General features: G+C 33.0%; 1 protein-coding gene and 1 long non-coding RNA gene across 2 annotated transcripts; both read right to left on the bottom strand.

Moving 5' to 3' along the window:
• Positions 1 to 479: 479 nt before the first annotated feature.
• On the bottom strand, positions 480 to 3,594 carry LOC146747718 (uncharacterized). Its single transcript, XR_014928976.1, has 3 exons — positions 3,455 to 3,594; positions 2,949 to 3,018; positions 480 to 2,058 (listed from the first exon to the last, which is right to left on the bottom strand). It is a non-coding gene; the product is annotated as an uncharacterized LOC146747718 (long non-coding RNA).
• A 485-nt stretch (positions 3,595 to 4,079) lies between these two features.
• Positions 4,080 to 12,323, bottom strand: LOC146747717 (uncharacterized). Its single transcript, XM_085497007.1, has 12 exons — positions 12,198 to 12,323; positions 11,446 to 11,626; positions 8,960 to 9,133; positions 8,250 to 8,569; positions 7,824 to 7,896; positions 7,523 to 7,601; positions 7,268 to 7,404; positions 6,804 to 6,961; positions 6,090 to 6,311; positions 5,919 to 5,982; positions 5,017 to 5,212; positions 4,080 to 4,190 (listed from the first exon to the last, which is right to left on the bottom strand). The coding sequence occupies exons 2-11, from the start codon at positions 11,542 to 11,544 to the stop codon at positions 5,090 to 5,092; spliced, it is 1,449 nt and encodes a 482-aa protein (XP_085353133.1). The 5' UTR covers positions 11,545 to 11,626; positions 12,198 to 12,323; the 3' UTR covers positions 4,080 to 4,190; positions 5,017 to 5,089.
• Positions 12,324 to 17,017: the final 4,694 nt, after the last annotated feature.

The raw sequence follows: 17,017 nt of genomic DNA, 5'->3' as shown, positions 1-17,017 counted from the left end.
TTTTTATTCTATTCACTGAACGAATTTTGCGGAACTAAATGGCTTAGCATAAATGTTCTTAACTCATAACTTAAATTACTGTAAAAAGGTTATTTATTCACTGGGCTTATTTAGCTGACTGGAAAATGCGCTAAAATTAGCATAGAACACATTATCTAAATGATGAAACCGTAAATTTAAAACCCACTGAATATACCTGAAACGGTAAATCAGCGAAATTCAAACCCAGTGAAAATTTGTCATTTTACAATATCTGTTTCGTACTTCATCAACATAGCTGCCACAAGGACATTTTGAATTAAACCACGCGACAAAATGGCATGCATTAGTAATCTACCATTAGTGATGTCAATGACAAGTTTGAATAAAACCAACCACTACCTTGGACAACCAGAATAAGATTTCACTTCCCAATCAAAAGCAATGCAATAAAACTTTTCCATACAATTGCCAGTATCGTTCTCACAAAAACAATAAAGTTTGTTGAAAAATTACTTTATTTTGTCCTTTTAAAATGTGAATTGCATCCACTACAATAACACATTTATAAATATACTGCAACCATCATCGCACCAAAACATTTTACATGGCAAATAATATTTCTTCATCAAAAGTTGTAAAGTCTTTATTTACAAATATACATGCTGAATAAATGAACTCTGCATGATTTCCTTTTGTAAAAGTAATTTAATGATTTTAATTTAGATTTCAAACTAAAAAAAGTGTACTTGTTTATATTTATACAAAACCAAAGAATCTGGATTTCTCGAAACTGTTAAAAAGACACACACTCTAATTCTTTGAGAAACATATTTTTTCACATCAACATTTTAGTGATCATTTTGCAAACTTGTGTATTTTTATATAATTTCTTTGTTACTTTTTGGCCCAATGAACATAAATTCTTCTTGACTTTCAAGCAAAAGGAAAAGATTATGCAGCTACGTTTTTATGCATTTAAAGAGTTAAGGCAACCACAAATTGGAAAGTCCTAATCACGTCATGTATAATTTAACAATAATTTTGACTTTATTTTATAAAAGATTATAAAACCAAAATACCCAAGATAAAATTTGTAATAAGACATCATACATAATTAAAATGAAAGACTACAAAATGTGTCAATATTGATGCCCTTACTGCATTCCCACTGCATACTTTTATTCAATATGCATGAATTAAAGATAAATAGTTTTAGGAGGTGACAGTCAACAAATAAAATTTGTTCAAGATTATTTACAAAAACGGGAAAATAATGGACATAAGACTTTTGAATATAAAAATTCAATAAATGTTTACATTCGCACAGAGAATCATTATAATTCCGGAATATAGTTTGAAAATATTCTTAACTGTTGCATAGAAGGTAAAATAGTACAAACGTTTATGTATATACATGTATTATACAAAAGTTAAAACCTGAGTGCAGTACAGTGAAGTGAAAATTGAAAAATAAACTGTGTAATAGGTCACATAATGGAGGCTCTGTTTATTTGCTGTGTGAATAAGTTTCAAAACATTTCTCAATTCGGGCGTCAAATCACTTTCCAAAACAATGGTTTGATGGAAAATATGTACATTGTATTCAATCAAATAATTTTGTAATTTAAAGTACATTATATTTAGCCTGGAATTTAGCCTTTCTGAGCACACTCAAGAATGGCCTGGTGAATTGCTTTGTAACTTTGTACTTCACACAGATTTATGTGTCGTCACTGATTAGCTGTTTCCATGACTACAGCACATTACTATTGGAACACGGATGCGCAGACTGGTATAATTTGTATAAAATCAGGTAAGTTAGTGTGGAATATCTAGTCTACTGGGAATAGGAAGACTTAGGTCTGTGAGATTTCTTTTGCAGAGATGGCCCATTTGACAGTTGCGGTTCAGACATTTTATCTTTGCTTCTTCTGTGTTTACCACGTCTGTTCCTAGGCAGCTGACAACTGGTATCTGGGTCGGTATCAACCCAATTATTGGCTTGCAGCGGTTCAATCTCTGATGTTGATGATGTTGACGGTTCTGATATAACTACCCTTACCGACTTGGGATTAGCTGAAATAATATGATCCAGGTTATATACGCAGAGCTAATTCACACAAACATGGTCACATGTGGCTGGCTCAAATGAACTTTAAATGAAGTTCAAATTCATTGAAACTTTCATTTATATGGAATTTTTATACAATCACAGTTTTACATTATTATGCCAAATATCAATCTAATTTTCAGTAAAAATCTGGTACATGAATCACCATGTCATAGTATTATAAGTGCTTTGATATATAAATTGGTTACGATTATACAAATTAGGTAATTAACCATAAACAAACTAGGTTATTAAATTAAAATCCAAAAAGCAGAGAAGAAATCAGAAAATTGGCTGAATATTATGCAACTAAGGTAATTAATATGCTCATTTCAAGCAACAAACTAATTAGATGTGCAGATTATCCCAAAGCACCCAGGTATTAAATTACATTAAATTCTGATGCACAGTTCATTGGAACACATGCTAGATAATAATTTTGATCATTAATATTACTACCGTAAATTTAAATTACAATTTAATTCCACTTCAATAAATTCCAAATCAAATTTTTCTAAGATTACATTTAATTAAATTTCATCTCAAATGGCAAAATAAAAATTTCTGAAAATGTAAAACAAAGAGAAGAAGTCACTTTATGATGTTGTCATCACTTGGCTGTGTGTTACATAAATTTAGTTTCCTAAATGTATGTACACACACACAGACAAGATGAACTCTGAGAAGACTCACTTTGTCAACAATAATAATAAGTGATAAGCTATTAAAGCCATTCATATAACAGAAATTTTAAATTGTGCCTAATTAATTAAATTGGTGATGAAGTTTTATACAATTGTGGGTGCTCATTACTGTGCCTATATCGGTGAAATTGAAATAAACAGCATGCACTCACTCGACCCCAGCTGCTGCATCAAACACAAACCAGATGAACTAAGACAGATAAACACGACATGGTACAATATCTGACAAAGTTACAAACATTATGAACATTAAAATAACGTAACAGTGATATTTGTCTTTGCTTAGAATTTGAACTCAAAACTTTAAACAGCACATCAAACTCTAAAATACATTTGCACATTGTTATGTTTTGCTTGCAGATGTTATGTTTCTTGTATGCCAGAAAATCATGTGACTTTATATGGCCTTGACAGAATCGATAATTTTTCTATTAGCAGTAATACCAAACTCTATTAGCAGTAAAGTTAGCTATATATTAACTGATGGAGAATGTGCATTACTGTGCCAGAAATAAATAGGTTCAAGTTCTAAGTTTCCACACATGCAGTAAATAATCATTTGTGTGAGTGAAATATTTCCAGTGTCTTCAAATGCTTGTGAAATCAGTGAGCATGACAAAACAGGTGATGATATACACTTAAATAACAACAAACATACCTGCAATGGGTTTTAGTTTGGGTTCTTCAGATATAGATTTCAGCTTACAGTGATCACATGTGACAGGGCACCTTGTCTCCATCACCTCACATAACATGTGATCAGTAAATGATTCAAAGTCGGGGTATTCATACGCTGCATATCGTCCTTGCCAAGCAATGTGACCTGAGCATGACAATAAATATATTGAGACCAGCAACAATGGAATCTTATCAGTTGACAATCAACAAAAGCGTACAATCATACAGTTTGGCTTTCACCCCACATTTTATGCATTCATTTTGTGTATTTATCACCTATGTCTCACACATTATGCTCTCACATAACATATTTGACTGCACTAAACTGGAAATTGCATAGACTGGTGCATCCATGGTATTTGTACTTTTTATTACTGGTAGACCAATTTTAATATATGTATATATTGGCCCATTCCTGGCTCCTCCAGTTCTGTGATATTTCCATTTCTCCCAACCTAATTTGGCAGTGTAGTTTGGAAATTAGTAAATGTGTTGTTACTAAGACCAAAAATATATTAACCCACAGATGCTTTATTTGAACCAATGATCTTCTATACATCTGAGAATATAAACTACCGTTCATGAGTCTTAGTCAGCAAACTTACCATCTGAATGAATAACTACCATTGTTGGAACACCTTGTATGCCGAACAACTCGGCAACACCTGTGACATTGAACGAATCACTGCTACTGTTACTGTCGTTACGTACAAGACCTGTAAAAAAAAAAAACAAGAAAGATAATTATAACTCAAGGGTAAACATTGAAGATGTTATTATTTATTAATGTCATAGCTACATGGTATATTTTTATTGTGAGCGAAGGGCTTGTAAATTCACAAAAGTAACTATATATGGAAACTAGCAGAATTTGACTAAAATTAAATAATTATATATTATAAAAAGGCATTTTTTGTGATGTGATGGAAGTCGCATGAAGGTTTTTATTTCTTCAATAATACACGTATACGAATTTTATCAATACATGTATCAGGGTATGCAAGAGTGTGAAATGCGATGAAGATCCCACATTGACGAATTCATACGATATGCATGATCACAAAATCTAGAAATCTTAATTAAAATTAGTGAGTCTGCAAAAGTACTAGTTCATGTTCATCTCAGATAATTTACTATAATAGGGCATGTCTACATCACGCGCTAAAATTTGCATATGACATTAACGAGTAACAAAGTTGTGATAAAGGAAAGCGTGGTATAAACAAGGATCAGTGATTACTTGAAATCGATACCAGGAAGGGGGGGGGGTAAAAGAAAAGTTATATAACATTTTATTATTTAATAATTTATTAAAATACATAAGTTTGTCCAACTCCCTGTGGGTATACAGTAACTATAAGGAGGTCTTCATTGCATATCATATATATATATTATGAAAGTTGCATATCCTTATCTTATGAATCCTTAATTGTAAAGCACCTCTGTCAAAGAAAGTATACATGATTGATCGTTTTTCAGTAATACAAATCAAAACTAATAATGTTACAATGTCATTTTGAAACAAGCATACACAATTCTTACCTTTTCCTGATTTATGCTTATTACTAGCAGTGCTTTTCTTGGCTGGGTTGAATCCAGGAGAAGTAGAATGACATTAACAGCAATGACGGATACACTTATCATCTCTCCAAGCATTCTCTACAATAACCTCTGCTAAAGAATGTCTATGGTTTGTGGTAGATTCATAACTGGCACAACAACACGTAATAAAGGAAATCTAAAGAATAAGACAGATGTACATAAGGAAATGGATGAAATTGATACAGACAAGGTTAACGCAACAATTTAGGTGTAACATTTTAGTTAGAAAATGAAAGACACACTTATAATTCAAAAAGTTTGAATCAGTAGCTCAAATGAGGAGTTAATTTACATAATTTATTTTACATTTACTGAGTTGCTTTAGTGAATAATTTGGTATTAACAGTCAATGTGTAATAGGTTCAAAGATGGAGCTTTCAGAAACATATTATATAAATACTATAATGATAAGATCATGAAGACAGTACAGCAGGACTATCGACCGGCTCGCAGTGGAGGACGATGTGGCGGCATACAGTGCATACTTTGAGGTATTCTCTTAATAAACTTATTACTATACATCTTTTCCTTCCAAGGATACATCATGGGAATGCGGAAATCCAAAAAGTTTAGAACAGAATCAGCGACCTTGGCAGCAAGGTTTGTTTTTATTATTAGAGAATGTTTACGCACGTGATCATTCTGTATTTGGAATTCGCATTTCCTTATATGGTAGGATGAAAAAAACCCATAGAATAACGCAAACTTACGGCATGCTGTAACATATGGCGTTACAGTGACAGATTTATAATAATCAGTCTTAGAATCTCTTTTGCATTCAATACTACAATGACACCATTCTAATTCTCATTTTGACAAATAAATAATTTTGAGCAACTTACTCTTTTTCCATGGCCTCTGGAATAACGTACAAATGACTTCATTGCTATTTTTGATGCAAGACACCTACAAAAAAAATTTAAGAGAAAAGTCAGATTTTTTAAAGTATCTAGTGGACTTGTTGATTTTATAGCTGTATCTAATAGACTCCATGTTCAATGATGTATACTCACCATTTTGTCCAAAACAAGATGATAGTTGGTTTTCTTAGTTTTGTTGGTATCAATAAGTGCCAAGCTCCTTCAAAGACATCTAATACTGTAACTGCAGCAGGTGGAACTCTGCGACGTAAAGTTCCTAAATTAACTGCAGCTATGTTGTCAGTACCAAGACTGTCTGAATTCAGTTCCTTTGACAAGCTATCAGAATACGCACAGCAGCCTTCCTCTGGGAATCTGAATTGAAAATATTTATAAACCTCATTATTTGGTATTACTGGTAGTATAGGGCAGAAATGTGCTTCCGCCATATTGGATTTCGCAAAGGATTGTGGGATGGAAACCATACAGGGTATTTGGAGCGGAAACTTGAATCTTTTCCATACAGCCCTGTGCTAACATCAACTGTAAACTTCTCATGTTTTCAAGCAACGTGTTGTATGTTTATATTGCTGGAATTTCAATTAATTTCATTTGAAAAATGTTTTTAGCAGCAGCCTGTAGAAAAACTTAGTGATAGGAAAGTGTATCCAAATTCACTCATTCATTCTTCTAAGTTATGTTTTTAGTATTTTGACATATTACATTGAAAAAAAAAGCATGCATCTATCTTGTCTACTGAAAAGTTTTGTTGTTGCGTATTAGTTGTATAGCTGCTGAAATCATAAGTGGACATAATTATGAGAAAGAATAGAACACTATTTGAGAGACAAAAACAAGTCTGCTGACCTGACATCTTTACTGTGTATGTTATGGAAACAGAACGTGGCAAATGGTAGGAATGGTTCTGTGAAGACAGCAATCTCATCTGATGGTTCATTGTTACCCACTGGATGGTTGGTAACAGTTACAATACTGATTCTGTGCACCAGATCATAGGCATTTAACTGAAAACACATACAGTGATAAATTTATAGTTAATTGTACAAAACAATAATACACTCTGGAATAGGGGATCCATTGGTTCTCGTGAATTGTATGAGATGAATTGATAATTTATACCATAGATTCAAATATTCACTGATGAGGGCAGTTCTATTAATGTCATTTTTTGAGACAGCTCCCTCAAATGATGCAAAAACACTATCAAAAACAATAAATGTAAAATATATTGTTCTTATTCAATCAGATGATAATATTTGATGAGATGTAAAAAGTGCTGAAGTCCACACAAATACTGTGAAATAACTTACTTTAAGTCTTGTATGATTTACATATGTATTAAGCAGAGATCCATATTGTTTGCCATTGACAAGGACTTGGTAACCATTGACAAGTGCATCTCCATCATCCTCAGCTGGCGTCCACTCAACATCTACATACATTGTACCTGTAACATAAGTGAGCAGTTAGTTTGCTTTCAAACATAATTTAGTTAATATTTTACCAACAGGAAGATTTAAATCATGCAAAAATATAGAGAAATTACGAAAATTGGGATCTCATACCTGACAGTTTCTCTAATTTCAACAAACAATGTTTTAAACTATTCTCTACATCAACCAGTGTGGAAGACAATCTAGCAGCCTGAGAATAAAATAGAACAGAACATGTATACTGCATTAAGCTGATAATTCAACATCAGCTGAGTGTCTTAAATAGAAATAATTGTTAGATATGATAGAAAGTAGCAACCAGAGCATGGGGTGAGAGTTTGTATACACAGTAGCAGTGAAGAGCCCAATAGATTGGTCTTTGCATGACATTCATCATTTTTTTTTTTATTGGATTTGATTTTGCGTCACCTACCTGAGCATCGGGAGGCTTGACTCCAGGTGAATCAACACTTGTGTACTGATATAGACTGAGATGTTGCAGTAATCTAAATAGAATAAGGTTAACATTAATGTGGAATGTGTAGAGCAAATTTAAAGTAGTGTTCTAATATTCCATGTCAACATGGCACTGTTTTTAAATTCTGAGACAAACAACATGGCTTTCACAGAATTTGTGAACATCCAGAATGGTATTAAAGTGTACACACCCAAGAAGTGAATCATACTGGAGTCCCTGATCTCCTTATAGGATTTAATCATAATGTGTCTTTCACTATTTACAATGCATTTTTTAATATTAGATTTGCTCAAGTTTAAATTAAATTTGGTATTAACACACTGCAGCTGGTGGTGCGTTAAACCATCTTCTGCAGGTTACTTTTATTAAGGTCTAATTTACCTGTCTCTTTCATTAATATATCTGCATGTTTCTATGTTTAAGTCACATCTTTCATCAACATGGGCTGCAGACACATTTATATCTGGTGGTCCAGGTATGCTGGCAACTTGGCCATATATCGGATCAGACTTGATGGCTGTGTCTAAACCGTGGATAAATAAATATAAATATAAGTATATTTCATTTTCAACATGTGGCATCAATTTAACAAACTCTGTGGTCCTTGCATCTGGATGTAAAGGTCCTGCTTCTTTTCTGACGACTTCATTCTTAGACCCTCTACGTTTATGATTCTCACTTGTCACTTCTACACATACACCCTGGGAAAAAAGATAATAAGAATTTAACATGATGTTGCAATTCTAAAATAAACTCAAATATCATGTGACATTTAAAGCGAAAAAAATGATATCAGGTAACAACCACATATGGTATTCTACAAAGTGAATTCCATCACATTTTGCTAGGGATTGTAAAAAAGCAGAGAAAATAATAATCATTCTTAATAGAAGTGGACTTTTGTTTGTGAATTGCATTTAAATCAGAGGAAATTAGCACAGATTGCATTTTAGAAGTGTGCTGTTTTTGTTTTATTTCTCTGTCTAACATTCCACAGTCACATGCCATCGTATTTAAGATTCAGGATGTATTTATCACAAATCCTAATCATTGTACGTACTATCCCATGACACACTCATACAAATGCTGACCTTAAAGCTAGCAATCTTTACACCACCAGTACTATACAAGTCATTCCAAGCTACTTTGAGTGAGTTGCGTTTGTTGGTTGGAACTCTTCTCAGTGTGGGTGGCAAAACACCAGGCCAAGTAACTCGCAATATTTCTGATAGACTGCTGTTTAGGTGAGCTTTACTACATAATGCCTGTAACATTTAAATACATGTATGTTAGAAAAGACTGAATCAATAACTATAAAAGTAAAAACACTATGTCACAGGTCTCACTGGCGGTGGGGGCCGGAACAGTGAATTGCGTATTTTGAGTGCAGTGTATACGCAATTTACGGAAAAACACACACACAAGAGTTCGAGTAATTGTGGTTGCTGATAATAATCCCGGATCTTTATTTTCATTTAGCCTAAGTAACAACAGATCATAGAGAGGTGAAAGGTCACACCTTTCAATAGGGATGCATAACTTTGTCATACATGAAAATTTCTAACAAAAGTTAGCAAAAATGACTCTATGCGCGTTTACCTATAACTCATATCAAATTTAAAATCTTGAGTAAATAATATTAAGAAACAATCAATCCTAACAAAACTATACAGGCATAATGCCAAGGTGCTCATGTTTCAAACAAGATATTAATTAAATAAGGATGGCAATATTAAATGATAGGATTACGATGGATATTTTGAGTCAATACAAAAATCTTACCTAAGTAACAACAGATCATAGAGAGGTGAAAGGTCACACAAGCAAGACAGTGCAATTGACCTGTGAGGGCGCTAATCCGAAATAGTTAGGCAAATGCCCTGTTAATGAATACACAAGGTTTCTGGATATAAACAAACTCAATTAGTGTTAACAAAGGGGGATATATTTGAGGTTCAAAGAACCTGGGTCACAACTATATAGCAATTTTGATTTCGACAGACCATATACAGAGCATAGAATTTAATCTGTTGGTGTGGTATAATTATTTTTCTATCATATATGGCACTCCATGCAAATGATTTTAATAAATAAGTGTGTAACTGACATGAAGAATTGCCACCTGAATTTTCAATTGCAAGATGCAGTCCTATAAACACATGATAAAGGCCATTAAAGGTGGTGGTCATCATGGCCATATAATTTAAATTTGTGTAAACACATTTAACCCACATGCATATCAATTATTATTATAGGTCTCATATTGAATGCACACAGTCGTGAATGCCCACCAAATTTTAACAGGCACCTGAGGATGTTAACTGTTGATATTGGTCAAAGTCTCATACATGTATCAACAATAATGCAGTTTGATTAAACTGAAATTTAAAATCAAAGAAAGCTTAGAAAGAACTCCTGTGTGCTAAGAGTATTGGAGACACATTAAAAATTAATTCAAAATTACTTGAACTTGAGATATTGATGGAAACGCAGAAAACTAATTATGCAAATAAGGTAAGTAATATGAACAGATTTATGTGTAAAACTAATAAGGTCTGCACAATGTACCAAGTTTCATTGAAATGTGATTAGAACCAAAAAATTATTAATTATGCTAATTAGAGAATTAATATGAACAGATTTAAACTCAAAATTTATCGGCCGTCTATTGTCCTAGAGCATTTATGTACCAAGTTTTATTCAAATGTGATGATCAATACTTGAGATATCAGTATTAATTAATTATGTTAATTAGGTGATTAAGAAGCATAAATATTTATCAAAAACTAATATCGAGCATAGTCTAGGTTCATTGAAATATGATGGGTACTCTTTAAAAGTATCATTAAAATCCAATGAGTGGTTTTTAGACATCAGTGCGTACAGCCATAGAACAGCAAAAAATTAACTAATTATGCAAATTAGGTAATTAATATGCACAATTATTTATCACAAAATTAATCAGGTCTCTGCATAGTCCTAGAAGATCTATGTAGCAAGTCTCATTGAAATGTGATGATTGTACTTGAGATATCAGGTAAAAAAGCTGAAAATTAACTAATTATGCTAATAAGGTGATTAATTTGCACAAATATTAACCCCAAAACTAATTAGGTCTCTGCACAGTCCTCAAGTAACTATGTACCAAGTTTAATTGAAACGTGATCATTACTACTCGAAATGTAAAAAGCTGAAAATTAATTACGCAAATTAGGTCATTGATATGTACCCTAAAAACTATCAGGTCTGTGCAGTGTCATATGACATCTATGTGCCAAGTTTTATTGAAATGTTATGATTAGTACTTGAGATATCAGTGGAAAAGCCGAAAATTGATTAATCACCTAATCCCAGAGCATCTATGTACCAAGTTTCACAAAAATTTGATCAGTGGTTCTTGAGATAAAGGTGGAACAAAAAAAGTGACATGCATACATAAATACATACATACATACATACAGACAGACAGGGCAGCTGCAAATAAAATAAAATGACCAATTCTTAGGTTTATCAACTTTGTTGTAATTATGAAGTCATTTAATACAGAAAGAACACAATACAATTTAATTTTTCTTACTTGAATGGTGAATCGATATTCCTTGCACATTTCACCCTTGGTGAATGTATAATTTGTGACATCAGATGGGAGCTGTGCTTCCTCTTTCTCATTTATCATTAACTTGTACCCAGTGAGTTCTGTATCACCGTAGGTACCAGGCTCTAGCCAGTCTATTATGGTATGTGTAAACGTACATGACCTAACAGAGTACAAACAATGTATATGTTATCAAGTAGTTCGGATTGATGACAATCAGAAAAAAAAAATAACTTTCTTCAGTTATCGGTTATCATCATCAGTTATCAGTTACAATTCTGCTTAATCTAATTTTTTATTACAACTATATTTTTTTTATTAGTAGAGCATGTGATTACAAATTACAGACTGAGGTGTTTCTATGGTCAAAATAAATATTATTTTAATGATTCATCAGTATACATTAAATGTTATTGTTGGTTTATATATATTTCTAATGGAGATGTGCTACTAATAGAGTAGTTTAATATATACAAAATCAAACCCCAGTTTTCAAATCAGGAAGTAAAACACAATCCTTAGTCATGATAGAGTAATTATTTTCTTCTGTACAGATATTTGCAATAACATGTGACTTTAGTCCAAATTTGTATTCGGCATATTTCACTTGTATTCTCCATCCTGCCAGCATATTGATGGAATATTACTTTTGGAAGTTCAAGTAACAACATAAATAGCATAGTTGTAATAGCATGCAATGTCTGGACAGCATAATGTTTGAATGTGTCGCTTACCTGAGTGAGAGTACTGGTGTGGCAATAGCATCAGATGTCTGGACGGTGTATTGTTTAGATTTATAACCATGTGTCCCTTACCTAAGTAAGAGTACTGGTGTGGCAATAGCATCAGATGTCTGAACGGTGTATTGTTTGGATTTACAAATGATTCTATCATTCTTTCCTATGACATATATTTTGATAAAGTGATTCGTTCCTGGTGTACATCGATAAATGGTATATTCAGTCTCATCAGCAGCCAGTTTTGTCTCAAGGGTCTATAGACAGATTATTATTATATTACTACATCTTAGATTGTTTTTAATGATGGAAAATGTGCTACATGGTACATATTTGTAAGCATAAATCTGAATCAAATCCCAGAGCAGCATTGTCAAGGCAATTGCATACTAAAACTAAATATGAGAGACATATATTACCTACCTTAGGGTTGGCTACACTGCTCCACTGTAACTTTATGTACTTCATGTCTTCATCTGGGAAAGATGAATACAGTTTAGACATCACATTACATACTGTAATGCTTTTATTGTGTGGGGAAAAATTACATATATATGCTACATTCTGTATTTCCTTAAATAAATGTCTTGATTTAATATCTGGGTCTCTTTATGAGAATGCTGAAATTGAAGAACTCGTATGCGATTCACAGGATGCTGTGTTTTTGAAGAGAGAATGCAATGTGGAGGCTAAATCACCATTATACCGGGTAGCAACTTGTAGAGGTTAATGTGATTACTGTGGATGAACAAGCAACCCAAAAAACAGTAATGCTATATAAGCTCACAACAAAGAAAATAGCAATATATTAATAGTTTAATAGTAACAGTTTGTGATGGTAAGGTATTATAAATATTGCTAATTTGTAGCAAACCAGTAAGCTACATGTGTATAATTTACTACTGCTGGTGGGGATGTATTTTCATCCATAGTAAGGATGGACATGGCTACCTGGTACAAAATGTGCAAATTTACACATTCAGTATTTTGCTGTGTGAAAGGTCACATTGAACAAGCAGCCTGTCGGCTGAGATAGCTCCACTGTCAGCAATGCACATTTCAATTAAAGAATTGAAGATATCATTAGAAAATGAACAATATATATATAGTATCAAAGCAATCAGAATTGCTGTTTTCAACAAAAATTCAAAAATATCACTTTTTACCAAAAATGACAAAAATATTCATTAAAATTAGAGAATTGAAGATATCTTCACAAAATGAACAAATCTGAGAGAGGTCTACCTGAGATACCTATATCTACAGTATCAAAGCAATCAGACTCGTGGTTTTTAAAAAGAAGTTGAAAATATCACTTTTTACCAAAAAAGACAAAAATAATCATTAAAATTAGAGAATTGAAGATATCATTATCAATTGAACAAATTTGATAGAGGTCTACATGTAGTACCTATATAAATAATAGCAAAGCAATCAGACATACAGTTATTAACAACAAGTCAAAAATATCACTTTTTACCAAAAATTACAAAAATATTCACCAAAATTAGAGAATTGAAGATATCATCATGAAATGAACAAATCTAAGAGAGGTCTACCCAAGGTACATATGCGCCAAGTATCAAAGCATTCAGGCTTGTAGTTTTCAAGAAGAAGTCGAAAAAGTAAAACATTGACACAAAGGATGACGAAGAACAATCACTCATATGATAAGCTCCGCTCGACAAAGTCGACAGCAGAGCTAATAAAAGACAAAGAACAAATCAAAATTGTGGCAAAAACAAATGAATTGAAAAATGCATACAATTGAGGTTCATAATGCAAAAAATTCTGCAGATTTTGAAACAGAATATTACAAAGAATAATTTAGCAAAATTTCCGAAAATTCCTGTCCCTATTGGTAGTGGCAACCATCTTTAATATACAATAAATACTCCATATAAAGTTACATCACAAATCTGCATCATAACAACTTGACTACGACTGACCTACACAAATGTACTCACCATCGACAGCCTGCACTGACCACTTGATTGTAATCATGGTATCTGTGACATCTCTAATACTGACATCAACATCCTGAATAAGACTATATGCAGTATCTACACTACATGTACTGGTAGTAATTCTCCAGCTATCACTGCCTGGGTAACAACTAGGTGTCACTACTACTACATCTTCTGATGGTAACGAGTCATCAAAATTTGTATCAGAACTCAGTGCAACCAAACTAATAATGTATTGTCTGTGAAATTATAATTCAGAGAAAATTATAGATGAATGAGTGAATAGCTAGTACAGTAAACAATTGTATTATTGTAGTTTATTCACCAGTGGTATGAGAGATTACTAGATGAAACCAGAGATTACTAGATGCAAGTATAATGCATGCATGGAGATACAGAGAAACTGTAATCCCAATGATTCAGTGGCAGCTTCTGGCCCTTTCCAATTCAGTAGTAGCCTCTGCCCCATTCTGATTCAGGGTCAGCCTCTGCCCCATTCCGATACATATGTTATACAAAATTGTGATGTTATACAAATTTATAACCTACTTATTAGGCCTACAAGGAACAATAGCTTTCCGATGTAATGGATTCAACACATTGCCAATCTTTTTGTCATTCATGTATGTCTGAAATATAAAAATACAGACAGTTAGCATTGGGTTATGTTTGCATCTTATTAGTTTAATTGTACTTTATTATAAAAAGCTTTAATACAGCATTTACCAAAACTGAAATGTCAGATTTCATTAAGGATGTAATAAAGAATTATTCTATTCTATTCTATTCTATTCTATTCTATTCTATTCTATTCTATTCTATTCTATTCTATTCTATTCTATTCTATTCTATTCTATTCTATTCTATTCTATTCTATTCTATTCTATTCTATTCTATTCATGTATGCCACACATAGACTGGTGAATATGAATGCTAGGTATAATGTATAACTGCCATAGAAAACATATTCCGTGTTCATGTCACTCTGTTGTAATGATATCTGACACCAAACATAATAAAAACAAGCAGACTGTCCGGCTGAGATAGCTCCACTGTTAGCAATGCACATTGCAATTAAAGAACAGGAGATATCATTAGAAAATGAACAATATGTATAGTATCAAAGCAATCAAAAATATCACTTTTCACCAAAAATATTCATCAAAATACAATAATTAAAGATATCATCATGAAATGAACAAATTTGAGAGAGGTCCACTTGTAGTACCTATATGTATAATATCAAAGCAATTGGACTTGTGGTTTTTAACAAGAAGTCGAAAATATCACTTTTTACCAAAAATTACAAAAATATTCATCAAAATGAGAAAATTAAAGATATCATCATGAAATGAACAAATCTGAGAGAGGTCCACATGTAGTACCTATATGTATAATATCAAAGCAATTGGACTTGTGGTTTTTAACAAGAAGTCGAAAAAATGATAAAAATATTCACCAAAATTGAAGATATCAACATGAAATGAACAAATCTAAGAGAGGTCTACCTAAGGTACATATACACCAAGTATCAAAACATTCAGGCTTGTAGTTTTCAAGAAGAAGTCGAAAGACTAAAACATTGACACGGAATCCAACTTGCCGATAAATAAAGTGCAGTGTGCAACGTCAGTTAAAACAATCCCCTTGTTGTGGTGATAGTATTCAAAGGAATATAACTTAAACAAAATAATTTTCTGAACGAGATATATTTTGAAATTTATAAATATTTATAAAGATGAAGAGAATGGGTTTCTGCTGATGAGAGTATCATACTAGTAAACCATGAAGAGATTACAATATACCTGATAACCTTCGATTTCCACACCACCATACAAAGTAGGTTCACCCCACTCTATGGTAAAATGATCACTGTGTATAGAAGTACAGCATAGCATTGGAGGATCTGGAGATCCAGGACATTGGTATGTCAGGTTTTGTGATGGCGAGAAATAGTAGTCGTCATCATCATAGATCGGCTGTACACTGATATCATATATCAACCTAGAATGGCAAAAACAATCTTATAATCACCAGAACACTTTAAACAGTGTATATACACTTGTGATGCAGTCCTATAAGCATTTAGTATTCCTTACACATATTTGTTGAAATGGTTAAATTGCCCGGACTCGTAATGGGAAGTGCGCCCTCACATCAGAGCAATAATTCCTGTATCTAGCCCGGCATTCATCAAACAAAATGCGTCATTCTAAATTACGTCGTGTGTTTGTGGTCATGCCGTGGTAAAATTGTAATTAAATCTATATGATAAAACCTTTATGGATTGAATATGGCTTTTGCTACCCTCGGTCGTACGGCTTAGACGTCCTTTCAAGCTCAGGTGTTCAGCCATATCCAGTCCATAAAGATTAATGTCAACTTGTCATTGATATCATCACAAGCATGCATACCCCAGACCATTCGTCCCGGTGTTATCGCTATCGCCACACGAGACTCCAGCTTGTCTCCTATACAATTTGACTGCGCACATCCAGAAAGTAGATGTAGCTGTGATTGGTGGAATACTAATGAGTTGAGTGTCAATAAAACGCCCACGCTATCTTTAGTAAACAAAGTCACGTGACACGCGCCATTTTAGTTTTGGCAGGCGATTTCAAGGCAGCACGCTTAACCCTTTCGTTCACAGGTTGGGAGATATTAGAATGACTGACAATTTCACGCCACTGTTTTACATTATTGGCGGATTTTTCTGCGCTATCAATCTTTCTCTTACAAACTAGACATAGATGAGACGACAGAGTCGCTCCTTTCACAACGTCGCACTGGATCAAATTGGAAAGACGATTTCCATAAGTTATCCCTCCTGCTTTTCCTGGCTTGAATAAA

This window comes from Saccoglossus kowalevskii, chromosome 3, assembly GCF_978046115.1.
Source record: "Saccoglossus kowalevskii chromosome 3, keSacKowa6.1, whole genome shotgun sequence".
Taxonomy (NCBI): domain Eukaryota; kingdom Metazoa; phylum Hemichordata; class Enteropneusta; family Harrimaniidae; genus Saccoglossus; species Saccoglossus kowalevskii.
This window is presented reverse-complemented; position numbering and strand designations above follow the sequence as displayed.

Bases quoted from the DNA above. Each gene is read 5' to 3' on its own strand.
- LOC146747717 (XM_085497007.1), bottom strand. From the start codon at position 11,544: ATGATAAATGAGAAAGAGGAAGCACAGCTCCCATCTGATGTCACAAAT. The intron at 6,962-7,267 runs GTAAGTTATTTC...ATGTGTTTTCAG, and splicing joins TAAATCATACAAGACTTAAA to TTAAATGCCTATGATCTGGT. The intron at 5,213-5,918 runs GTAAGTTGCTCA...CTTATTCTTTAG, and splicing joins CCAGAGGCCATGGAAAAAGA to ATTTCCTTTATTACGTGTTG.